Source organism: Manis pentadactyla, chromosome 2 (assembly GCF_030020395.1).
Source record: "Manis pentadactyla isolate mManPen7 chromosome 2, mManPen7.hap1, whole genome shotgun sequence".
Classification (NCBI taxonomy): domain Eukaryota; kingdom Metazoa; phylum Chordata; class Mammalia; order Pholidota; family Manidae; genus Manis; species Manis pentadactyla.
Window position 1 is genome coordinate 132,517,514 of NC_080020.1, and position 27,521 is coordinate 132,545,034.

Below are 27,521 nucleotides of genomic sequence, written 5' to 3' on the forward strand. Positions count from 1 at the left end.
CTGTATGTGTTACTGCCTCAGACTAGCATGAATGCCCCCCATAACTAGAACTCCCTGCCCTCTACCCTCTGCTGGCCAACTTCTGCCTGTCCTGCAGGCCTCAGCTGGGTGTCCTGTCCCCCAGGTATGCCCCTGACCTGGTCCCGTCAGGACATTTATCTCACTTTCTTCAGAAGTGACTCTTCATTCAGCTGTTCCCCACCCAGGACTGCAGAACTCCAAGATCTTCCAGCTTTGCTCCTGTAGGTGATAGTGCGTAAAGTAAGGGCTTCATAAACACCTGCTGTATGAGTAAGTTGAAGAAAGGAAAGAAGGACCCCACCTAAAGAGAGATTCAGTGACTCACTACTGGAGGATAGATGTTATATTCACAGTGTCCCCTGGAGGCCAAAAGAATTGGATTTGCAGCATTGAAACTGCTTCTCTCACTGACCTCTTGACCTTCAGTGCCCTACACAGTGCCTGGCCCTTGGGACATAAATTAGCACAACCAATGATATAGCTACAACCAGGTTAAGTATCTAACTGAATGAAATGTGTCAGTCATTGATTACAAGTCAAAGAACCACTGATTTGCTTAAAGGGGAAAGGCCATTTGTTAGAAGTATACTAGATGCTCATAAAAATAATGGAAATGTCCAAAAGCCAGGGTTTAGGAAGGGCAGGACTCAGGAGAACTCCAGGGATGGAAGCAGCAGGCACTAGTAGACAGTGACGTTGGGGTGTCCCATGGCAGAATTAAATTCAGCCGTTTTCTATTTTGGATCCCAAGAGGAGCCCGTTAGATTAGAGACGTGCCCACGGTTGGCCAGGAAAGCATGGTGTCTTAGTTTACTGTAGCTATTACAATAAATTACTACAAATTTTGTATTAAAAGAAAACAAACTTACTATTTCATAATTCTGTGGGTCAGGAGTTGGAAATGAGTCTCACTAGGCTAAATCAAGTTCTTGATAGGGTTGCACTGCTGCCAGAGGTTCTAGAAAAGAATCCATTTCCTTGCTTTTTCCAGCTTCCAGAGTCTGACCACATTGCTAATTTATGACCCCTTCTGTCTTAAAAGCCGGCAGTCACATCATGCCATCTTCCTTCATTGCCACATCTCCTTCTCTCTGGCCCTAACATTTTAGATCCCCTCTTCCGCTAATGAGGATCCTCGGGATTACATTAGGCTCCCTGCAGACGATCAGGATAATCTGCCCAAACAAGGGTGAATAGTTATTAATCTTGCTTCCATCTGCATGAATCCCCCTTGCCATGTAACATAACATACAAAGTGTGGGGATTGGAGCATGAGCAACTCTGGGGCCATTATTCTGCCTACTGTGAGTGGGAGCTCTTGATTATGAGCCTAAGAAATGTCTTCAATTTATGATGGATGATTTGCTCCAGGAAAATCAAGGTTCACTTAACAAAATCAGGGAAAAGGGGTACAGATCAGACAAAAAGAACAGCTTCCCACTGCGAATGTTCATTTCATAGTGCCCATTTTGAGCACTGAAAAGTGCTTTCTGTGGACATTTCTCTTTGCAGTGAGGGCCTCTGAAGTTAGGTGATTGAAGGTGCCATTGTGAAATGTTTAAGACATGTCCAGGCAAGCCGCTCCTCCCACTGGGAGCTCTTGGAGCACCAGGTGGCTATGTTTGGTAGACAGTTAAAGCCAAGTCAGTGTCTTTGTCCATAAAAGTGTTGCTCTGGTCATTTGACCCATAAGCTTGTGGGACATTAATAAGTTAAATAACTAGTACAGAATGGGTTGCCGTCCTACAATGAAATGGTGTAAAGGATTTTTCATCAGTTTGCTTATTTTCAGAGGATTGTGTTGGCTTGGTTAATTGGGGAGAATTGTAATGGCTCTGTGTAGAAGTGTGTTTCCCCCATTTCCATTACCTTTACAAGCTTTTACTAACAGGATGTGGAAAGGGGTCTCATAACCTAGATAAAGAACGGTTGTCCAGATAAGATGTAATTGATGAATTCCTATGCCAATTTAATTGTATAATTTCAAATTCAAACCCATAGATATGCAGGAGAAAACAGGACCAGGGGCAGTGTTTGGGGCTGACTGACCCCTACAGAAGTTGTACTTCCTTCGTGGAGTTACTCCTAGTTATTCTAAGAAAGCTAAACTCATAATTCATGATGCCCTAGATTAAATTCACAAGGTCATTGCAAAGTACACCAATAAAAGCAAGCAAAGGAGAAATAGGTTTGAACACTGTCATTTATCTTAAAGCAAGCTATCATTTGGAAATTGTAATGCACCTGTATTTTGTCTTTCATTTACTTTTGAAATAGTTCTTTTTTGGATCATTTCGTGTCTTGGATAAGCAAGTGTTTCAAATTATACATAGAGGTTTGCGTAGTGCCAGATCCTTCCTTTCGGTTCATTGTGTAAGACTGCAAGATTGGGAGCTTGCTCTAGACATTACAGTATGTACCTAATAGCCAAAACTTATGGTTTTATTCTCTGCTCTATTTAAGACTCAGGGTATGACCTTGAAAATGTTACTTAATTCCTATACGCCTCATTACTCTGCCATCTATAAAATGTACCTGCAAAAAAAGTTCTTGCTCTCCCTTGGGCTGCTTCCTCAAGGGCTGCTCCTGTGCTTCTGTACTTTTTGCTCTGTGCCGAGAAGCATGTAGAGTGGATGTCATTGTAGGGGACTCTAGATTTGATGAGGTGAAACTGAAATTTCTCCTAGTTACACTAGCAAAGATAAGTAGAATTTGTTCATGTTTAAAAATATAATTTATTTTCCACCATAACAAAACACTAACCATATTAGAAACCACATATGCATATGCATAACAGTTTTTCCTCCGATTGATTTGACCAATACTCCTTATTCTGCATGTGATTCAGTCAGTCCTTGACTTTGCATTTCCCATATTGTTCTAATCATTAGAGAATCCAGTTTTCTAAATTTTTCTAGTATGTTAATTACTGTGGTCCATTTAAATTTTAAATTGGAAGATTTCTTGGTGATGAATGTAAGCTACACCTTTTGGGGGAATGCATAAAATTGTGTGTTGGAAACAGACATTGGTTTAGACCCTAGGCTTGCTTAAGTGCAACTTGATGAGGTCTTAGGCAGCCAAAGCAGTTTCTTGTACTCAGACTAACTCCTCTGTTCAGAGGTTGGTTGTTTCTAAATCATTACGTAGTGACTCTACTAACTTGAATTTAATGATGTGTCTGTATAGTAGGATACAAATTTAAATACAAAAAATTAAAATTCAATGCTTTATTATTCAGTTTTCTCTAGGTACTTACAGAAGATTAAAGCAGACCCAATATAGTATGATCTTAAGAATAAAATCTACAAATTATTAATTTTGGATTACTGTTCTACCCCTATTTTGTCAATTTGTTCAATATATCAATGGAACTTTAATCCTGTGTTCAAAGTTCAGAGACATTTGTTTTTTTTAAACACAGTTAATTGAGAGACTTCTTCTCACTTGTGCAAATTATATGTGTGGTATACAGAAATTAGATAATGATTTTCCAATAAGATGATGTGTAGATTTGTTATTCTAAATTGAAATTCAGTCACTTGTACAATTTAAATTTAGCATCGTTCTCCGGGTAATTACTGTTTCATAAAAGCAGTCTATCAGACTGCATTGCCTCATGCCGATACCGTGATCAGCCACGAAGTCATGGAGGCGGAATCCATGAAAAACAAAAGGTTCTTTCAAAACCTGGCATCACTTTCTTTGGTGGAATTGTGGACATCTACAATTACCCATAGCCACTTGTTTCTTAATTAAGATAATACATAACTAATTGATCTAGTAAGTAAATTATTCTAGGCAAAGCAAATGAACAGACAATGGAAAGACCAACTCAGTAATCACATAACAGATAGAATTAAGTTAAACATATTAATTCATTTACTACTCATTCATTGTTTCATTCATTCATTCAGTGAATAATATTGAGACCCTGGTTGTTAAAACTATTTTAATCAATAGATTGCATCCAGTCAGCAAAGAGAAGTCATTTAAAATAGGGAATCAAAAAAAAGGAAACCTACCTAAAGCTGTATTAACTTTATTTTAACTTGATTGTACCTTTGTGCACTATAACCGTGTAGAACAAACGTCATTTCTTTAAATATGGGTCTGCTCATAATAGTTCCAAATAAACATTTTTGCAGATCCCTCCCTGGCTCTAGTCTGTCCTCACTGCATCCTGTAGCATTTCCAATTTCCATTTCTTTAAAGTAAGGGATCTAAGATGTGTGGATCTTTACATTTTAAAGGAAGACTTCTAGGTGTTTATAATTTTTCCCTAGCGCTTTACAATCATCTCATCCATAATCAATTCCACAGCATTTTTAAATGGGGTATCTTACAGGAGTTTCACCAAAGCATTAATAAAGAAACAAAACCCTTTTAGTCTTGATGCATTTGTATCTCCTTGGTTTACGTATGTTTAATTAAATACTGAAGTCACCAGTTAAACTGAAGTGAATGGATTTGGAAGCCACACAACTGGCTCCTGGTAAGCTACTCCTTTGCCAGTAAGAGGAGAGGTGACCATGGGGATGGGGGGTGCCGGTCTGCAAGGGTCACAGCGCGGAACCAAAGAGCTTCTAGAAGATGTTCTGACCATAATAGGTGCTGGGACACCAAAATAATAAGCCTTCTGAAGGCGTCATATAAATTTTCCCTGTTTACAAAAAGAACCATGCTTTGGGTCCAATCTCAAGGTTCATTATTTTTCTCTGTGATTCCTACTATGTGAGAAGAGAAAATTTCCTATTTATCTTTTGCATCCAATACTCAGTGCCTAGTAATGGGCCTGGCAATACTCTGTGGTCAATGAATTATTTGGAAATTAATTAATTATTTTCTTGAGTGTCAGTATTAAGAGGCATCCTGTAGATTAGCAGCTGTGCATTAGTGTAGAGACTGAGAACCATAAGCTGTGAGACATTAGACAATAGCCCCTACATGGGCTGGACCTGTTTCATTTTGTAGAAAATGAGGATAATAATAGAAGTGCACCATTGTTGTTTTAATGGAGTCTATAATGATGAAGAGCTTAGAAGAATGCCTAGAATATAACAAGTATACAACATTATTATTGTCTTGTAAAAACTATTTATTTAATTGTAACTTAAAAATTTAAATATACCTTCATGGCTATTACTTAGTGTAACCATCATTTATAGATAATATTCTTTTGCATACCTCTAAGGACTGGTATGACACTGATACTCATTTTTCATTGCTTTTTCATCTAAGAAATACAGTAATTAACTGAAAGGAAACCTGATTGTAGAAAAGGTAAATATAAACGAATATTAAGGTTTTCTAACCAAAATCTATATACCTCCAGTGTTTACATAATTGGGATTTTTAAGAAACAACATGTTGATTTATCCTTGATTTTTTTTAAATTGAAGTATAATTGACATGCAATATCCTATTAGTTTAAGGTGTACATCATAGTGATTCAATATTTTTATGTATTATGATATCCCCATGATAAGTCTAGTTACTGTCTGTTACCATACAAAGTTATTACAATATTATTGACTATCTTACCTCTGCTGTACATTATATCCCCATAACTTATTTATTTTATAACTGGAAGTTTGTACCTCTTAATCCTCTCCACCTATTTCATCTACCCTTCTGCCTCTCCCGTGTTTGGTAACAGGTTTGTTTCCTGTATCTATGAGTTTCTGTTTCATTTTGTTTTTTAGATTACACAATAAAGTGAAGTCATATGGTATTTGTCTTGGTCTGACTTACTTCACTTAGTATAATACCCTCTAGGTCCATCTATGTTGTTGCAAATGGCAAGATTTCATTTTTTAATGGCAAGTAATATTCCATTGTATATGTACTACATCTTCTCTATCCATTCATCTTTTGGTAGATATTTAGATTGCTTCTATACCTTGGCTCTTGTAAATAATGTTGCAGTGAACATAGGGTCCGCTACCCATTTTTTAATTAGGTAGTTTTTTGATATTAATATCTATTTTGGTATTTGTAAGTTCTTTATATGTTTTGGGTATTAACCCCATCATTGGTTGTGTGATTTGTAAATATTTTCTGTCATTCAGTAGGTTGCCTTTTGTTTTGTTGATGGTTTCCTTTGCTGTTCAGAAGCTTGTTAGTTCTATGTAGTCCCATTTTTTTTAATCTAAACTTTTGTTACCCTTGCCTGAAGAGACTGGTCCAAAAAGATATTGCTAAAACCAATGTCAAAGAGCTTACTGCCTATGTTTTCTTCTAGGAGTTTTATGGTTTCACATGTTACATTGAAGTCTTTAGTCCATTTGGATTGTGTGTGTGTGTGTGTGTGTGTGTGTGTGTGTGTGTGTGTCTGTCTGTCTGTCTGTCTGTGTGCTTATGTGTAAGATAGTGGTTCAGTTTCATTTTTTTGCATGTAGCTGTCAGTTTTCCCAACACACTTTATTAGAGAGATTGTTTTTTGCTCACTGTACATTCTTGACTCATTTGCCAAATGTTAATTGACCATGTATGTGTGGGTTTATTTCTGGGTTTGATATTTTTTACCTTGATCTATCTGTGTTTTTGTGCCAGTACACACTGTTTTGATTACTGTAGCTTTGTAGTTTAGTTTGAAATCAAGGAATTGATACCTCCAGGTTTGTTCTTTTTCAAGATGGCTTTGGCTATTTAGGTGGGGTCTTTTATGATTCTATATAAATTTCAGCATTCTTTATTCTGGTTCTATAAAAAATATCATTGTTATTTTGATGGGCATTGCATTGAATTTGTAGATGGCTTTGGGTAGTATGGACATTTTAACAATATTAATTCTTCCAGTGTGTATCTTCCATGAAATATCTTCCATTTATTTGTATCATTTTCATTTCTTTCATCAGTGTCTTATAGTTTTCAGTATACAGGTTTTTCACCTCCTTGGTTAAATTATTCTAGGTATTTTATTCTTTTTGTTGTAATATGTATTATTTTCTTAAGAAGCTTAGACATTTTTATAATAAGAGATTCATTCTCAAGTGCTTATTACTGTGCTTTTAATAATCCCAGTGGGTTAATAAGGTGAAACTTTAAACCTTTTTTCCCTTTTAAAAAATAATGTCATCCTTAATTGATTGCAGTTTCATTTAGCATTCATTTTTTGGAGTCATAAGCATTTGTCAACAAAAAGAGACATGAAAAGGTAGATTTTAATCAAGCTTACTCTTGGACTTTTACAGAAAGACCAATAATATCATCAAAATGTTGCCAAATAAAAATAGGAACTTCTACCTAATTGGCAGAAATTTTATTTTTCTGTGTGGACATAAAGTCACAATTTCTTTTTATAAAGCTATGTTTGTTTTCTTCAAATTTGTTTACATATTTGAGCTATTACAATTGACTAATTTTTAAGCTAATTTTTAAACTAAATATTAAAATATTTGATCTTTCACTCAGGAATAAATTGTGTATTAGAGAATAGTAACTGGTGATCATGGCAGATATATAAATATTTAGAAAAAAGGAGAAAGGAGAAAGTGGAAAATCAAATGCTACAGAGTCATTTTCCTTCACATAGAATAAAAATTTAGTTTGAAGGAAATTATTTTTAAAAGTAGAAAAATGAATTACAAATGAATTTAAAATGTTAAGTATTATCATTTTTAGACCAGGAGTATATTATCATTATAACCAATCCTTCTTACTCATATCTGAAATTTAAAATATGATGTGATTACATATAATAACTAGAAACACACAGGGAAATTTCTTTTGAAAGAGCTTGGCCAAAATTTGCCAAGGGAGATTTGAACAAGCTTGGTCTCTTGGAAGATGATGGACTTTACAACACATTAAAAAGATGTGGGCATCATGGTGACTTAAAAAGATGACATCCTCTTGGCAAGAGTAATCATAGTGACAAAACCTAACTATCTAAAAATTACAAAAAAAATCTTCCATGAAACTGAGTGTTGCTTTATAATCAGATTTATAGTGTAAAATAACTGTTGCATTCAAGCACTGAGAATTGTGAGATCTAATCTAAATAATATTTAAGAGGCTATCAGATGTTTGAGGTTAAAGTCCTTTATGACTATTGACATCTGACTTCTGAGACTGGACTTGGTATTTATTTGTTCCAACCCTCACTGCTCTCCATTTTCAAAATAAATTTATTAGTAATTACTTTATACATTTGATGTGAGTGTCAGGTGATTTTTTTCTGTAATTCTAGTAAAATGTATAAAGTGCCATAAGAGAAACACAACATCCATTTGATAAGTTATAGAGTAAAAGATGACTTGTGCTTCTCTGTCACTGGAACCAGCTCTTGTTGGATAGATCCACAGTTTAAAATGTCATTTTATGGGCAGGGTAACTGAATAGTCATTTTTTCCAAAGAAAACACACAAATGGCCAAGAGAACCAGGAAAAGGTGCTCAGCATTGCTAATCATCAGGTAAATGCAAACCGAAACCACAATGAGCTATCACCTCACACCAATCAGAATGGCTAATAACAGGAAAAGAAGACATGTTGGTGAGGATGTGGGAAGATGGGAAGGAACCCTTGTGCCCTGTAGGTAAGAATGTAAGTTGGTACAGCTACTGTGTATGGAGAGCATATTGGAGCTTCCTCAAAAAGTTAAAAATAGTACTGCCATATGATCCAGCGATTCCCCTTCTGGGTACATATCAAAAGGAAATGAAAACAGGACCTTCAAGTGAAACCTGCATTCCCGTCTTTACTCAGCATTACTTAGTCAAGATACAGAAACAACTTAATTGCCCATCAACCCATCAGTGGATGAATGGATGAAGAAGATGGTGTGGTGTGGTGTGGTGTGGTGTGTGTGTGTGTGTGTGTGTGTGTGTGTGAGAATGTCATTCATCCATGAGAAAGAAGGAAGTGCTACTGTTTGTGACAACCTGGAAACCTGGAGGGACCTTCAGGGCATTACACTAAGTAAAATAAACCAGAAAGAGAAAGACAAATACTGTATAATATAGATAATCACTGATATGTGGAATCTAAAAATGCTGAACTCATAGAAACAGAAAGTAGAAAACAGGAAAGAAATTGGCAAAAGTAGGGATTGATAATCACCTTTTCATAGTATCAACCATTTACCCATTTAATGTTATTTAAAGATCACATGTCAGGATATTTAAACTCCTAATGTTTATTTAATGAATATAGATACCAAAAAATGAGAGGTTCTTTGTTTGTTACCTTCAGAAGTACAATGAAACCCCTTGTACACATAGAATTTAGATATAAATCTCTAAGCAAAGCTTTACTTTTTTCTCAGCATTGTATGTTATACTAAGCTAATTATATCACTTAAATTTTCAAAATTTCTTGTCTGTGGGTGCAAAAAGTCAACATATCTTGATAACTATAAAAAATTATTACAGCTCTGTTCAGTTTCTGTTTTAATTTTGTTCTTTTAAGACCAGTCGACGTATTTATTTAAAAAATGTCCAAGTCAGTGGTAGCAACTAAAATTCTATAGAAGTAGTTGAAATTCTCTGTTCTATTATTAAATTTAAAACACTGATGACAATTTCTCTACTGTGATAGTTTAAACAATTTGGCAAAGAAGTGCAGATATTGTAAGATTTTTGTCCTTAAATGTTCATTGATAGTAATTCTAGGGAGAGAAAAGTGGTTGAACTCCAGTATCTTGAGAAATTGTGAAGTAGTGGATACAGATTTAGAATCAGTGTGAAGGGCAAATTGCCATAATTTGAGTGGACACTTTCAAGTACTATGAAGCGAGAACATGTTGCAGGCCAGTGTGTGGCTGGCATTTGGGGACTTTCTGTTTAATTGATTATGACAGTCAGAGTTGGTACTTCACAATAGTTAAATTGTTGACTGGCTTTAAAGTATTAATTTTTAGGGGACCAGATTTTATCGTGTTAATCTATGATTAAGGAAAAGAATGTAAAACAGAAAACTGCATATTTGTTTAAAATATTAGAATATTTGGGAAGACAGGTTGTTTTTCAGTCACAAGCTTAGATGCTGTTGTTCAGTGCCTTGCACAGACACAGTATAGGAGATGGCAGGTAAGTCTTTAGAAGCCATCAAAAGAGAATTCCAGAGCCTGGAACGTTTGGCAGTGACAGTGTGTCCTGGGCGGTCACTGTGTGTGATGAGCCGTGCTGTGCATACTGCTCTGAAGTTTTAGCCAAGAGGACAGTCAATCTATTGCTCAGCGCCTTTATTGTAGAATATATTAGAGCTTCCGCTCCTGTTCAGGGAGAGTCAAAATTTCAGAGTTTGTGCCTATTTCAATTTTTCTTCAACTGACTGTTATTGTGATGGATTGTAGAATGTCAGACTTCATTGATCTGGCATAAGGAGAAATGTCATTATGGCTTAGTAAACCCATGAAATTAGCTGTTGAAATGTATCTGTAGTGTCTAGAGCAGTGAGGAAGGTCATTGATTCCAGAAGGGTGAAGATGAGCCCCGAAATTTTATATTGTTTTTGTCATAATCATTTATTTTATGCAGATATATTCCCACTGTAAAGGTGAACAAAGGTGTGACTGGTAGAAATATTTATGGGTTGGCTACTTTAATATTATTTATTATCCAATGTCATTAATTTGAGCATTTCTGTTTTATAAACCTGGGGATATTTATAGGACATTTATGTAACAATCACTCTTGGACGTGTACAATTTCTTGACAACTATAAATAGGGCTAATGATGAATTACAAATGTTCTTTCACTCTAACTTACTCAATAAGCATTTAGTGTCAGTTGTTTACCGGGCACTATTCTAGGCATTGAGATTATAAATATGAATAACAGTTTCTGTGCTGAAAGAATTATGAACTAATTAGGAGACATGTAAAATATATGGTGTTTTAATACATAAATCTATGATTTTGGGTAGTATATCACTGATCTAATAACACTGTCATTTGCAAGTGACAGAAAATCCACCCCCGATGGCTTAAAGGAAAAAGGGACCATTAAAAAGAATCCCATTAAAAACATCCCAATTTCAAAAACATTAAAAGATTTAAGAAATCCTGGAAGAGGCGAGATAATTCCAGCTCCTGGTGATAAATGCACTGCTTGAGAAAGGTTCTACTCACAAAGGTACCTAACACTGAGGAGGGAGTGATTTTTATTGTAGAATTGTTCTGAAGGGCTGCAAAAAAGAAATGCATGTGTGGGATAACGAAGGAGAAAATAGTTTGACGGCCAAACACAACCTTGGAGAGGATAAAAGCAGGCAGGAAGAGCAATATGGGTGTGTAAACTGATTCAATAACATGTATTTGAAACTACAAAAAGCGTGGTGTATCTGTAGTGGAAAGTGTGAGAGGAACAGCAGCACGACTTGGTGGATAAGCAAGCATGGTCCAGGGCAAAAATGTGTCGTGCATGATGTAGAGCAGATTGCACTTTCTCCTCTTGTGTCAGTGGTTTACAGGCTGTGCATCCTTCAGTGCAGTGGGTAACCATTCACATTTTTTTTATTAAGGAATCATTGATATACAATCTATGAAGGTCTCACATGAGCAACATTGTAGTTACTACATTCACCCATATTATCAAGTCCTCCCATATACACATACCCCATTCCAGTCACTGTCCAACAGCCTAGGAAGATGCTATTGAGTCACTGCTTGTCTTTTCTGTGCTATATTGCCTTCCCTGTGCCCCCTCTACATTATGTGTGCTAATCATAATACCCCATAATCCCCTACTCCCTCCCTCCCTACCCCTTTTCCCTTTGGTAACCTCTAGTCCCTTCTTGGAGTCTGTGAGTCTGCTGCTGTTTTGTTCCTTCAGGTTTGCTTTGTCGTTATACTCCACAAATGAGGGAAGTCATTTGGTACTTGTCTTTCTCTGCCTGGCTTATTTCACTGAGCATAATACCCTCCAGTTCCATCCATGTTGTTGCAAATGGTAGGATTTTTCTTCTTCTTATGGCTGAATAATATTCCATTGTGTATATGTACCACTTCTTCTTTATCCATTCATCTATTGATGGACACTTAGGTTGCTTCCATGTCTTGGCTATTGTAAATAGTGCTGCGATAAACATAGGGGTGCATGTGTCTTTTTGAATCTGTGATGTTGTTTTCTTGAGTTAAATTCCTAGGAGTAGTATTCTATTTTTAGTTTATTGATGAAGCTCCATATTGCTTTCCACAATAGTTGAACTAATTTGCATTCCCACCAGCAGTGTAGGAGGGTTCCCCTTTCTCTGCAACCTCGCCAGCATTTGTTGTTGTTTGTCTTTTGGATGTTAGCCATCTTAACTAGTGTGAGGTGATAACTCATTGTGGTTTTAATTTGCATTTCCCTGATGATTAGCAATGTGGAGCATTTTTTCATGTGCCTGTTGGCCAATTTGAATTTCTTCTCTGGAGAACTGTCTGTTCATATTCTCCACCCATTTTTAATCAGGTTATTTGCTTTTTGGGTGTTGAGGGATGTGAGCTCTTTGTATATTTTGGATATTAATCCCTTGTCAGATATATCATTTATGAATATATTCTCCCATACTATAGGATGCCCTTTTGTCCTGCTGATGGTGTCCTTTGTTGTACAGAAGCTTTTTAGTTTGATGTAGTCCCATGTGTTCATTTTTGCATTTGTTTTCCTTGCCCGAGGAGATATGTTCAGGAAGAAGTTGCTCATGTTATATTTAAGAGATTTTTGCCTATGTTTTCTTCTAAGAGTTTTATGATTTCATGACTTACATTCATGTCTTTGATCCATTTTGAGTTGACTTTTGTGTATGGAGTTAGACAGTAATCCAGTTTCATTCTTTTACATGTAGCTGTCCAGTTTTGCCAACACCACTTGTTGAAGAGGCTGTCATTTCCCCATTGTATATCCATGGCTCCTTTATCATATATTAATTGACCATATATGTGTTGGTTTATATCTGGGCTCTCTATTCTATTCCATTAATCTGCAGGTCTGTTCTTATACCGAATTGTCTTGATTACTATGGCTTTGTAGTAGAGCTTGAAGTTCAGAGAGCATAATCCTCCCAGCTTTATCCTCCCTTTTCAGGATTTCTTTGGCTATTTGGGGTCTTTTGTGGTTACATATGAATTTTAGAATGATTTGCTCTAGATCATTGAAGAATGCTGTCTGTATTTTGATAGGGATTGCATTGAATCCATAGATTGCTTCAGGCAAGATGGCCACTTTGACAATATTAGTTTTTCCTATCCATGAGAACGGGATGTATTTCCATTTATTGGTGTCTTCTTTAATTTCCCTCATGAGTGTCTTGTAGTTTTCAGGGTATAGATCTTTCACCTCCTTGATTATGTTTATTCCTACATATTTTATTCTTTTAGTTGCAATTGTGAATGGAATTGGTTTCCTGATTTCTCTTTCTGCTAGTTCATCATTTCTAAAAGCGCCTCCTTTTCAGTACCTAGGTAAGTTGTTGGCATGATGTTTGTTACAATGAATGTAAATGCCTAAGTTCCCACTTTAGGAGGCAGGCCTGTGAGACAGCATCAAGAGAAGACCCTGTCCTGCGCTCCTTCTGCTGGAGCTTGCCTGCCTCTGAGCCCTTGCCAAGCCTGAGCTTTGTCACCTCTCCTTGCTTTGTGGTCTCCAGACTCTTCCTTTTACCTTCAGACATAATTTATGTTACTAAGAAGAATAATTAGATGGGGTCTTAAGTCTGTGGAGATATGTGGGTTAGTACCATCTTCCTCAACAATTAACAGCCCACACAATGGCACTAAATAGATTTCTTAACCTTCCCTGTTATGTTCAGACTTCTCCCATTCCTACCTCTCTGAACACACAGGTAGAAGCATCATCCCCTGTGTTTGATATCTGAACTCGTCACTCAGAGCCACTGCTCTCCACCCTACCATCGTGTCTTCCACCACAGCAACACACATGACCTGTGTCTTTAACTCTAAGAATGATATCTCATGTCTCACCCCAACTTGTCAGGCAAAATTGGACATTTCTCTACTCCCTGGCTTCACCTATTGGAGCTCTTATAGTTGTTCTGAATATGGCCCAGGACCGCTTCTTTCCATCCTTACGTGATGCTCTCCATAGAACTGGCCAGATTTGCCTGCATGTTTTGAATTGCAAGTATCAAATCCCAGAAGCCCCAGAGCCAGTTTGATGGTGTTATCTTAGAAACTAATGACCCAGGGTATATATTCGCAGGCCTTTAACTGAGGCAAAAGACTTACACTAGTCCTCGGATTTCAGAAAAGCAGCTCTCTTGAGTCAAAACAAAAAGGTGTCATTTCAAATATCATTCAGAGAAATGCTCCTCATGCAAAGCCCATTTTACTTATGTTACATGCTCTACTAAGCAACCATTATTGATTTTACACTAATAGTTCATATGTTAATTCAGCAAATGTTTATTTACTGGCTGCTGCATATTAGATACTGAGTTAGGTATGGGAAATTGAACATAGATCAGACAGTTTGAGTTTCTGCTCTAACTGTATTGAGTTTTGGAAACTATTAATTATTACATTGTTTATATTATTAGGACAAGGTTCTTTTTAAATTTCTTTTTAAAAAGAAGCAGCACGGATGGATGTATTTTTCTGTGTGCATAAAACATCTTGCATCTGAGTACATCTGAGAGAGAATGATGTTATGCGTATTTCTCTTGGTAGAGAAATACTAGTTGCAAATACCGAATTGCAGTTTTGGTGGACCAGAGTGATTACACAAATGAGGCATTCAGGATCATTGCTAATGTCACTAATTTGTACAGTTTTATACATTCTCTGCACCCTAGAATTAATAATGATTATGCTCACTCTTGTTTTATGTAATTGTTGTCTTTTAAATGTTGCTTGTGGAGTGGAAAGTTATATAAACATAATATGTTAAATTTTATTCAATTTTAAGACATTAAATTGCATAAACATGTATATATGTGACAATATTTAGAGTATACCAATGGCCAATTTCATCATTCACTTGGGTGTAAGGTGACGGCAAGTTATGAACGTGATGCCTGATGATGTGATCACACTAAGGTCAGTCTTTGGCACTGATGTTTTCGTGTTTTGGAACATAGGCTCTGGAACAGAGAGGGAGATTGTCTTGAGTGTGGGACACATGAAGAAGGAAATAAGGCGAGGTGTGAGCACCCAGGCTTGCTTGCTGGTTTGGTGTGAAGGCATCCATTGCTGGGCAGAAGTGGCTAAAGAAGGAACAAGTTTTAATTATAAAATACAAAGTAAGAATTTTATTTTCTTTCTGTGTGTTGGAGGTCAATCAGCTGTAACCTAGGATGTAATCCTTGAGAGCAACAGTTTGGCTTTCTGAAGTCAAATAAGATTTTGACATGTTCCTACGTATAATGTGACTTTACAGTGGTTCATGTTTGGGGAATAAAAATTTAGAATATTTATTTGGACCTTGTAATGTCTTATTACTGCCTATGCATATAAGAGTTCAAACTGAAAGGGAGGCTCTGTATCTGGAGGCTACCTGCTTCGGCTATTATTGTCATCCCAGCCAATTTGCCTGAATTTCAGATCGCATCATCTTTGAAAGTGGTAGTCCTATGCATGCTCTTAAGACAGTGTTTCATCCTACAGGCTATTTCACACCAGTGGAGCATAACCTTTTGTAAGCTTTGTTCAATCCAGGTGTGCTGATTGGAAGCAGCACATGCCTTTTCACCTGTAGTCCATCTCAGATGAAGATATTAACAGAGAGCAGCACTTAATAGAACCACCCTGGTACCATTGGTTCCCAAGCCCACCACTCCCACCCCCTGGGGGAATTAAGTAGAAGAAGCTGAGAACAATCCATCCCTGCTTGTACTGGTCAGCTTGGGCTGCCATAGTAATATGCTACAGACTGGGTGGCTTAAACAACAGAAATGTATTTTCTCACAGTTTTGGAGTCTAGATGTTCAAGATTAAAGTGCTGGCAGAGTAAATTTCTGCCAAGAACTGTCTTCCTGGCTGCAGCCTTCTCTCTGCGTCTTCACATGGTGGAGAGAAAGAGCTCAGGTCTCTTCCTCTCTGTATAAGGACTGTACTCCCGTGGGGTTAGGCCTCTGCCTTATGACCTCATTTAACTCTAGTTACTTCCTAGGGCCCCATCTCAAAATACAGTCACATGGGAGTGGGTTGGACTTCAATGTATGGATTTAGGGACAGGGTGGGTGGGGGTGAGAGGCAACACACCTCAGTACATAACCCTGCTCGCGCACGTGAGCAGTGTGACTTGTTTTCTATTTTCTGGACATAGAACATGTTAGTACCAAGTTTGGCTAGAAAATGAATCCCCTAAAATTTGATATTATTCTTCCCTCACTATTGTCTCTTTTTCTCAAGTCAGAGCTAGGTCTGTCTGAAATGCAGCTTAGGCATTTTTAGATGATCGTTCCCCTATAGTTAGAAAGGTTTCCTGCACAGCAAAAGAGTATGAGAGGTGTTGTGTGTAGGAGGAATAAAGCTGTAGGAAAGTGTCCACTGTACTCATTGTCAAGTAAAAATAAAATCAAAGGGCTGAATTTGTCTGTGTCAAGCAGAGGATAATAAAGGCCAGCATTGTTATGTTGAGGGGAGGAGACAGTCTCTTGACACTACTGGTGGGCAAATATGTCAGACCAGCCTGGCTACAGGACATTTGTTTTGGTTCTTGGAAGTCTGAGATATGCACGGATTCCCCATTCTATCAGTACCACTTCTAGGAATTTATCTATTGAAAATATCTTAAATGCAAGGATGGGATAAAAATTATAAACAAAAGATAGCTAGGTAAGTTATGCATTATGAATACTAAGAGTTCATGACATTATTAAACTATAGAATAATTTTTGTTGACATAAGAAATAGTTTATGATATGTTGATGAGCAAAAAACTTTTCACAAGGCAGAAACATTACATTAGCACTACATTATGTAAAATTCATTATACAGAATCAGTTAAGCCAGAAAAAAAACATTATGTCAGAAAAACCTATATCAGAAAGTAGTAAAGTAAACATACTTACCTGGGATGGTAGAATTACTGATGATTGCTCTTCATTGTCTTTTCTTTATATCTTGCTACATTTTCTAAATTTCCTGGATTTAATAGAGATTAGGTACTAATTGTTAGTAGATTATCTCTAATAAAGACTCAAGTACTTGGCCATATTCTACAAAGTCAGAAGACATATCTTTTTATACTTATCATTATGCAACCCACAGCTTAGTTCTGGTATCCTTTACATAGTCCCCCTTCTTCTCTTATGCCCTGAGCTAAGAAGATTGAGTGTGGAGGTTGGCAGTCCCCCATTCATACACAGTGATGACCAATGGTTGAATTAAATCTGGATATTAAAAACTGTGAGCTATAGACATTATTCCAAGTCACTTTCATTCAGGCATAGAGAGTGCCTTGGGAAGCAGGAGCTCTGTGAGGTGGGATAAGCCTTTAAGATTTCACTTTTCTTTCTGTTATTGCTATAAGGAGAAAGGGGGTAGATAAACAGACTGAATTCTTCCTTATACTGTGTGGGTCAAAGCTGCCAAGTGCCTAAGGATATTCCTTGATTCATTTCCTATTAAATCTCATATTTTATTATGGCAGAGTAAGATTTTATAAAGCTGTGTGGACAGTACAGGTGGAAACAGGTTGACACATCGAAGGACACTAAAATAGGGATACAAGGGAGAAAACCTGAGTAACTGGCCCACTTATATTAATAACTTTGGGACCTTAGATCATTTCTTTGTCAAATAAATATGTGAATAATAATACTGGCCTAGAACCTGGATTCACAAAGGTGCAACAAAATTTAGAGAGCACAAGGGAAAATAGTAATTTGAGAAAGACTCCTCCATTCTCCGCTGAAGGCTGTCCTTGTGCAGAGTCCCCTTTGGAAGTCACTGATGTGGAAATAGGTGGAGACGCAGGTCAAGGGGGGCCCTCCCAATGACCAGAGGTGGTTTTGCACTCAAAAGCTGCCATTTCCCTTCTTACTCTCTGCTCTTGTCTCTCCCCCATCTCTAACCTCTTGAAGGAGAATGGCTTGGAATAGAAATAGGGCGTGGCTTTCTGCCTCTTAGCCATGACATTTGTTGATCTGTTTGTCTAATTCTGATAATTCTGATGCTTGATCAAATAAGAAACCACATATGAAAGCCAGTTGAATACACAAATGTACTTCGTTAGTGTCTTCCTAACCCCACCACAATTAATTAAATCTCTTGCTTTCATCCCGTTGGTATCGATCACCTAAAATGCTTTCAAGTTTTTAGCTATGCTTGCATTTTGCCAAATCATGTTTAATTTGATCCTTACTCTTTGCTCAAATTCTGCTTGCTAATAGTTCCCCAAACTCTCCCATAAATTCTGTTTGTAACAGATTTGTCTTCCCAATGTGCTTCCATCGGTAGTATTATAAGGAACTTCAAAAAACAAAAAACAAATCAAAACTAAGTTGTAATGTCCAATGAGAAAATTAGATGGCTATTTCTTTATCATATATTTTGAGGAAAATTCTGTAATGGAGGCCTCCTGGGTGTGCATGGCCCTGAGTTATTAACTGAATGTAGCTAATCACATAGTGCTGAGGCTGCTATGAAAATCATGTCCCTTGGTGTAAAACCAAGAGTGCTCAGAGACAGTATGATAGGAAATACCTTCTACGTTCACACAGCCCTGGCTCCTGGAGGGACATGTAGTATGACAGCTTCAGGCAACACAGTAGCCTTTGGTCACTCCCTTCCTTTTATGTAAATAGTGATTTTGCAGTGCCTTGGAAAAAATTGTCCTGAGTTATTATTTCTTCTGCTGATGAGCATTGCTAGATAATATATGTAAGAAACACCTCAGTGTTCTTTATAGGTGCTAGAAAGACAAATACAATGGAACAAAATAACTTTTGGGAATCCTGTTTGTAACCTGTACATATGTGTGTCTATTTATGATTTGGCCTTATGCTATCTGAGTTTCTCTTTTCTTTTATAAATGAACTCAGATGGAATAAACTGTGGCAAATGAGCCTTGTCAGCTTTAAGGAGCATTTATTTGCTGCTGGTCACAGAGTAGGAACTCAGTGAGTAACTGTGGAGTAGGCTAGTTCTTTACTGTGCTTCTCAATACCAACTAAGCTTTATATCTTAATTCATGTGCCAATATACCAATACGTAACTAATACATTTACCTAAAGCAGATATAAAATGGTATTTCAACGAGCTTCTTTTTACCCTCAGTACTTCTTAGGTCTTTTTTCTTACAGTCTTACTTGCCTTCTCTTTTTTACCCTTTCTTCCTCCACTTACTTCAAAGACAAAACACAAGTTGTGAGTATATTCTGGAATCTGGTTGGGATGATAAAAGAAGAAGCTGTTCTATTTACTTGTGTTGTTTTCCTTTTGTAATTATGTCATGTGCTTTCTTTGTAGCTCAGTTTTCATTTTTCCAAAATGTGCTGCTCTAAGTTGCCTGACAGTTATATCTGCCTACGATGTCAGTATCCCGTTGCGCTGAGCATGTCTGTTTGCATTTCAGGAGCTATGCCTGTCCCAGACCAGCCTTCATCAGCCTCAGAGAAGACCAGCTCCCTGAGCCCCGGCCTCCCCACCTCCAATGGGGATGGCTCAGAAACGGAGACCACCTCCGCCATCCTCGCCTCGGTCAAAGAACAGGTAGAAACATTCCACTTTTGCAAGATACTTATTGTGGGGACATTTTAAAAATTGTTCTTTTTCAGATGACCAATGATGTCTTGATTATGTTGGATGAAAATTATGATTTTCTAGCAGAAGGTTGGTATTTGTTATAAAAATAATATTAAAATATAACTGCTTTTGAGTCTATGATTTTATTCATGATTTAGACAGCTTTCCTTGAAAAAAATATTCTATAAGGGAAACAATCTTTACAGTCAAAATTCTGTATAGCTGAAGCTTTAATAGCTTTGGGGATGGTCCTGACATTTAATGCTATTAAGTGCATGAAGCCAAACAATTTGTCTTTAGAAAATATAAGGTCTAGCCAACTGTCAAAATATATCTACAAGGCTAAAAAAATTAGTTTGTGTGACAGCAGATGAATACCATGTTGGGTCAAGGCAAACTGGTCCTCTCAGTGTTCCTGAGATGGATCTGGAGAGATGCAATTTAGAACTTCCCTGTAAAACTCATCAAAATCTGAATGATTGCTCCCACAACATTACTTTGTTTTAAAAATGGATAAGTAAATAAAATCTGAAGTATTATATTTGATTTTTTTTCATGAAAGACATGTTTCTTGTAAATAAAAGGTGATAAATAATTAAAGAAAGCTGGAAAATCATGACTTTTAAACTTGCCTTTTCTATTAGCTAGACTACAGATCAGAATATATCTAGATGTGTTATTTGAGTTTCTTGTTAAATAGAATATAAATGAGTATTCTTCCTTCGAAAGTAGCAAAATGTCCTGTGTTTGGGTTATATGATTTAGGGCCGCTGATTTAGCATCAGCAGTGAAATGAGAGTGGACGTAACCTATGTGACTCCAGGAAATTCCCAACAGAGCAACAGCCTAAATGGGGCAGCTAAGGGTTCCTCTACTCAAAATGGAGAAGAGCCCTAATTTTGTCAGAGGACACTTATTTTGTTTAATAAGTGGGGACTGATTAAGGTAAGGGTAGGTAACCATCCAGATGGTCGAGATATCAATAGCATAGCTGAAGAAAGATCCACTGACATGAGGGATCAATGATGCTACCAGTCAATAGTGTGCCACCCGGTTAGGTAGGTACACAAAGGTGCTGAGTAGATTGATTGGGTAATCTAGTTTGTGAAAATGGTAGGGAAGCAGGAAATTGGGTGGGGGCATAGATTGTATTCTTGATTAGTTTGTTGCCACAAGCCCACTGTGACAGTTTTCTGACTATTTTTATGGGGTAATAGAAAAGTGAGCAAAGGTTCATGCCACTCCCCATTCTCAGGATTCTGCTTTGTTTAAGTTGGTTTATATCATGGTTTCTTTTTCTGGTATATCTGGAAGGCTTGCTAAGCAGCTTTAGAGTAGTGACAAAATACAAAACACAAGGAATAAATTTAACAGAAAATGACAAGACCTATCTGATGAAAATGATAACATTTTATCAAAGTGCATAAAGTAATTCATAATAAATGACAAGGCATGCCACAATCCTGTGTAGAAAAGCTTGATATCATGACATTATTACTCTCTCACAAATTAATATATAAAATTTAGGCAGTAGTAATCAGGATCTTGTGGCTGACTGTTGCTTTGCAAGCTGGGTCAAACTATTTTAAGATTCATATGGAAGCATTAACATGTGTTGCAAGGAAAATTTTGATTAGAGAGATTTTACCTTTATAACCGTAAACCACAGGGGTGTCCAGTTGGTCTAAAATAGAAACAATGATCTATCTGTAGGGTAAAATTGATGGTAAAGAACAGACTCAAACATGTATATGAAACTAATTCCTTTAAAGTATTTCAGTTTTAGTACAAAGCAGTGGTTTAAATGGAGTTAGCCTAACTGGCTAAATATTTGGAGAAAATTAAAGCCCTTAACTCACAATATGTGGGGAAATAAATCTCAGTGTGACAGCAGAGTAACTGTAAAACTATAGACATATTAGAAGAAACATTGGGAAAATGTTCATATAAATTAAAGTTAGGGAAGGATTTTAAGTATGACAGGAAACTCTGAGCCATACATGAGTAATTGATGCAGTTGGCAATTTGAATACTGATCTGAAGGAAAAATTCAACATAACAAAGTAGAAAAATAGACCAAGAGAAAATATGTGCCACCAATATAACAAGTGGTGATATAATTCATATATTAAGTCTTTCTAATATCAATGAGAAAAAATAGGCAATTCGTAGAAGGAAAATGCAACTAATCAATAAATATGTGAGGACATTTTCTACCCTACTGTACTAATCAGGGACATAAAATTCAAAATGAAAATATGATTTTCTCTAGTCTACAAAAAACAGACAAACATTTAAAAACAGTATAAAGTATAAAATTTTGCTAAAGGTTAAAGTTTGAGGAAATTCACATGTAATCTTTGTTTAAAATGATATGTTGCTATGGATTGGCATGTGAAATGTGCATTAGCTTTTGAGTAATCATGCTTAGACATATGTTCTATAGAACGGAGTGATCTGGAACCAAAGATATTATGTATATAGGTGTTTATTACAAGATTATTTGGAATAGTAAAAAAGATGGAACAATATTGAGTGATGAAGAGTTAAAAAATTATGTATCCTTGAAGGAATATCCTTTACATAAAAGGTTTATATTTTTAATGTAGTTACTAAAAAAGGTGAATTTGGGATATATATATATCTCACCTTTGAAAAATATCCATGAGAATTTTAGAAAGGCAGTGACATAGTATTATATTATCCTATTTTAAAAAAGAAAATGATTATTTTTGTTTATATGTGTTTGTGAGCGCCTAGAAAAGTGTAGGAGGAAATACATTAAACTGTTAACATTGCTTACTGTATATGTTTACAGTTAGATGGAGGCTAGATCAAATATGGGAATGATCAGGGGATATAGAAGACTGGAAAGGTGATAAAAAATGGGAAAAAGAATTGGGAGACTGGAGTAAATAATAATTGGATTTGAATAATAAATATTCCTTCAGCTGAAAAGTGATTGCTTTGGTTGAGAGAGTAGATGAGCTGTTTAGAGCAGAACTATATTACTCTAAATGAAACGGTCTCTCCAAATCCTTGATGAGAATTTAATAAAAACATGTGAGGAGTTGTTTTTTATAATAACTAAAATAAACTCATCCATTTTTGGACAGCAAAGGTGAGATTCTTTGCATTGGGTAACCAATACGAGCAGGAATGAGAATCTGTCCTGGGAGGCTGAAATGGAGCAGCCTTGAGCCACTCAGAATCAGTTATTGAGACTAAGAACACATATACTTAGATATGTAGTTAACAGTGATAGAAATGAATTCTAGTTTATAACCATAGAGTGAAACTTATGTCATGCCAATCTCTAAGTCATGAAATGTGTCCCATATAATGTGTGGCTTGACTGAGGTATTTGTAAACTGAACCCTAGAGTTCTTAAACACAGCAGCCATGATTTTTCGATGGAAAGGTATTTATTGATTATTTTTTTCTAATTTCCCATTTTGATTGCTTATTAACTAATGAGTTTTAAATCTATATATTAACAAAAATAGAACTGTGATTTATATTACACTCTATGGATAATTTTCTGTATTTCAGACATATCTGTCCTATGTCCCTCTCTTCCTATGGGGCTTTAAAAGAGTGATACCTACTCCCCATTCCCCTCCTGTAAGTGAGTGTCCTTCACCAGAATAGGAGGTGGTGGCATGGAGGTTGGGCATGTGATGACTCTGGTCAGATGAATGGGATATACAACTGAGAGAGGTGATTGAGAACCATTCATTACAAAGAGGGCCCCAAATTCTCTGGTGGCTAAAAGGGTAAGAACAGTCAAGGGATTCTTCTTTAAGGATGAAAGATATTCCTTTGATGATGGCAGTGATGTATAAGAGGAAAAATTAAGGATGCTTGAGAGAGGGGGAATAGTTTCAGGGGGACAGTCACCCAATAGGTTAGGGTGAACAGGATCCAGTGCAGCAGCAGAGGGAATGCCTTTTGAAACAAAAACAAGTCATTCCTGAGAACAGAAGAGAGGCCAAGTGCATGGTAGCACGTAGGCTGATGGCGTGGTCCTGGGAACCATGCGGCTCTCTTCTGCTGTCTGCAGGTAGGCAGTTGTCTTGCTTTGTGTTGGAGCCTGTTTGGAGTCTGCGAACTGTTGGGCTGAGCCCTGGTGGAAAAGGGAGGCGTTGGAGGTAAGGGACTCAAGAGAGTGATTGTACTGATGGATATTGGAATCAACATTGCATGAAAGTGCATAAGAGATAGAAAAATTGGTAGAGATGGTGGAGTCACAGAATGAGTATGTATGGATGGCGATAGCTTGAGAACCATGTGCTTAAAATCAAGACTTTGAAAGTAATTATTGATAATGTCAAAACCAAGTTATGACTCTGGGAAATGAGATTAAAACGACAAAAGAGAAACCTTGTTGATTCTGGGAAAACTGGTGTGAGTGGCGATGGCATAAGGGTGCTGATTGAAAGGGTGGTGAGCAGTGGCTCATGTTACCTGTCGGGGGTGGGGGGAGAGGCCTGAGGTCACCCCATATCTGTGATTCCCTGGCACATGTTTGCATGTGATTCCCCAAGATCTTCATTTGTATATTTTCATTAGAAAAATTGTTATAATATTGGTCTATTCCGTTAGACAAGAATTCGTATTCACTCACTCTGTGCAAGTGTTTATATTTTTTCTTTAATCTGTAAGTGCACCACTTAGCTCTTCAGAAAACCACGACTTTCCTATAAATGTGCTTACTTCAAAATATTTTTTTTCCTTCAGTTGATCATGGTTTCATTTGATCAGCCCATGTTTCCAAAGTTGGCATTGAAAGGGTCTTTGTATATAAGCTAGAAAGTTATGGGGCATTTTTAAAACCTTTAGAGATCATATAATTCATTGATCTTTGCAAATTATTATGGCTCAGGTAAATGTGTTTTGGTAGTAATTCTACCAGCCAAATATGTTTAATAATGAATAGATTGAATAGAAACTTTTAGGTATATAACAGTATATGCAAATGTGTTATTTTATTGCATTTATTTTTATCAAATGCCTACTATGTACATAAAACAATGCTTCTCCTGGGTGGCACACAGATTTTGAATTTGCTTTCAAGTAAGCAATGGAGTTAAAAATATAAGACAAACATATAAAAAGTTATTAAATATTTAAAAAATTTTCAGTGAAATTCTCTAGTTAATTTATTATAAAGCTCCAAATGATTTATAACCCTGTATGGGCAAAACCACTCCATAGAGTACTTTACTTATGTTATGCCATATGAAGTTACTAAGAGAGCATTTAAAAAGGTTCATCTTACATGGAATCTAAAGAAATCCTGATCTTTTACATTGATGTGTGAAGATAGCATATGCCTTTGTTTTTGTTTAGGTTCTACATTTATTACATGATCCGTGTATAAGAAGGATATTATCCAGAAGGAGCACATTATAAAATGTTCTTTTAGTTAATATTCTTCCAGTGCCACCTATCATTGCGAAATCTTTCAGTATATTCTACTGTAATGTGCAACAATAGCTTCTGATAACACAATGTGAAAATGACGTATACCTATTAATCACTTTCCAAACTACATTTTGGAAAAGCATTTTTTGAAAGTAATGACAAAATCATCATCTATGAAAAAGAGGAAATTAAAACATCTTTAGGAAAGGTCAAGAAGATAGAGGAGGATTATTTGCAAAGACTAGTGAACTTTATATTCATTAGTCAGAGAAGAAAAGAATTATACATCCCATAGTGCCACAAGTTGAATTTTCTCCACGTATCAGAGTTCAAATGAAAATTACTGGGTTGATGATTTTTTAATGTATTTATTTCAAGCCAGATACAGATTGACAATGAAAAGTAGAAGCATGCTTTCCCCTAATTTTTATTGCTAGAATGTGGACTGTACTAGGGAGTGATTGTCTGTGTTAAGATGTGGATTGAGATGCAAAGGTGGAAGGAGTGAATCTGCTGACCTGGATCCTGGTAGATGATCTCATTTGTAACAAGGACAGGTCAGAGCCCAGAGTCAGCAGGAATCAGAAAGTCTTGTAAATACCATATGATCAGCCTAGGCGTTGGGTGTAGATATAGACTGACCAAACTGGGTGTTTAGATTCCAGCAGGGCAAAGAAGGGAAACAAGTATTGTATGCAGAGTTCTGAGGTTCAAGTTTGGTGGGTGGCACCAAACTGATAGGACTGTCTGGGTTTGAAGTGGCTCTGTTTCTTTGTGCTTTGTGGAATCTTTTGCATCACAAAATTGATGGCTGAAACTAGACATCAAAGAGAAACAAGGTCCTGAAGTATTTGTATAAGGTTTAGGGCATTAATGCTGAGAGTTCTAGCAATGGGCAGATAATTATGAAAGTGTGGATAGACCCTCGCCCTCCTTTCCTTCTTCCCCCTCTATGCTACTTTATGTGTATTTTATTCTTGCATCTAAGTTATTTTGACTTCTTTCCTAAATCACTGAATTTTTCCCTTAAATTTTTGGTTTGTAACTTTTCTCAAGACACATATGTACTTATCCATATTTTTAATCACCTCAAACACTATTCTAAGAATTAATTTGGTTGCTGTCTGCTCTGTCCCCTTTGAAGGTGTTTAGCTCTTGGGTTTTTAGGGGACTGGAGGCTATGGGGAAAATAAAGCTTTTATATGCTAAATTAGAAGAAAAACAATATGTGAGGCTTTGTAACATGACATTATAGTGCATTTCTAATGCCTCTTTCATATTTATCAATAAAATCAATTGTTAAATAGTCATATGTGAAATCACATTGAACATTTTAAATGTGATATTTTAATAATTTTTCATGAATTTTCCATTATAAAATAGTTCATACACATTGTAGAAACTCATAAGTTTAGAAACTCACCCTGGAATAAAGATGGAAATTTTATTTTAGAATAATATTACAGCTAGAGGTTATTGCAAATATTTAGGAAGATTTCCTTCTAAGATTTTTATATGAATATATAATTATTTGTACAGAATTTTTATTCTCCTTTACAAATAGTTTATACTTTTTTCTATAATTATCATATCAAGTATTTTTTCATGTCACTAAATATTATTTTAAAACTTCTCTAGTAGCTATAAAAAGAAATACACCTAATTTAAATTGTGATTTCATTTAACTGTTCAATCTTTGTTGATCTCTTAGGTGGATTCTGTTTTCTCAGAATAAAAAAAATGGCATGACATACTTTCTTGTACATAAATCATTGGGTCTGCTTTGATAGAGTCTGGCTTGAGCAGAGTTTTGAGAAAGGGGTTAAAAACTCTTACTAGGAAAATATGTCATAATTAGTTAGCAATAAGAGTTGCAGGCAGGAGGTATGAAGCAGGAACTCTTGGGTATAATAATACATGCCCTGTACAGGTTTGCACAAAGCAGGAAATTAACAAAAAGAATATTCTGCAGGGAGTAAATGGGGAAAGCATGTTCACTATTCAGAGCACAGGAACCAGTGTGGGAGAAATAGTCAAGAAAAATGAATTATCAAGGACAAGAAAATAATGTCAAATAATGTCTCAAAATAACAAAAATGTTCTTAAAAAGTCAGGTGTAAAATTCTTTAAAGTTTACATTATTTAAAAAATATATATTATGTATTTTTATGTAAAACATTTCACCTGACATATAATTAAATGACTTTTCATTGGTAATTATTTTGTTCAGTGTTTTCTATTTATGGCCAAAGAAACTCAGACTTTAATAAATATTCAGTTTACCTACCCAAGGCCAAATAACACATTTCTGTTGAATTGAAATGAGAAATGAGGTTGTTTAACTCTGAATCCAGTGCTCTTTTCACTATACTACACTGCCTCAAAATTTAGGCATAATAATGGACATACAACACATTGTGTAATATTTTTCCA

The 27,521-nt window shown here is 36.2% G+C and overlaps 1 protein-coding gene across 5 annotated transcripts in view; it reads left to right on the forward strand.

Moving 5' to 3' along the window:
- Positions 1-27,521, forward strand: part of CTNND2 (catenin delta 2) — a 947,950-nt gene that overhangs the window by 134,506 nt on the left and 785,923 nt on the right. For all 5 annotated transcript variants that reach the window (XM_036896685.2, XM_036896686.2, XM_036896687.2 and 2 more), the window contains exon 2: positions 19,492-19,628. In XM_036896685.2, coding sequence (XP_036752580.2) covers positions 19,492-19,628 — 137 coding nt within the window. The remainder of the gene's footprint in view (positions 1-19,491; positions 19,629-27,521) is intronic.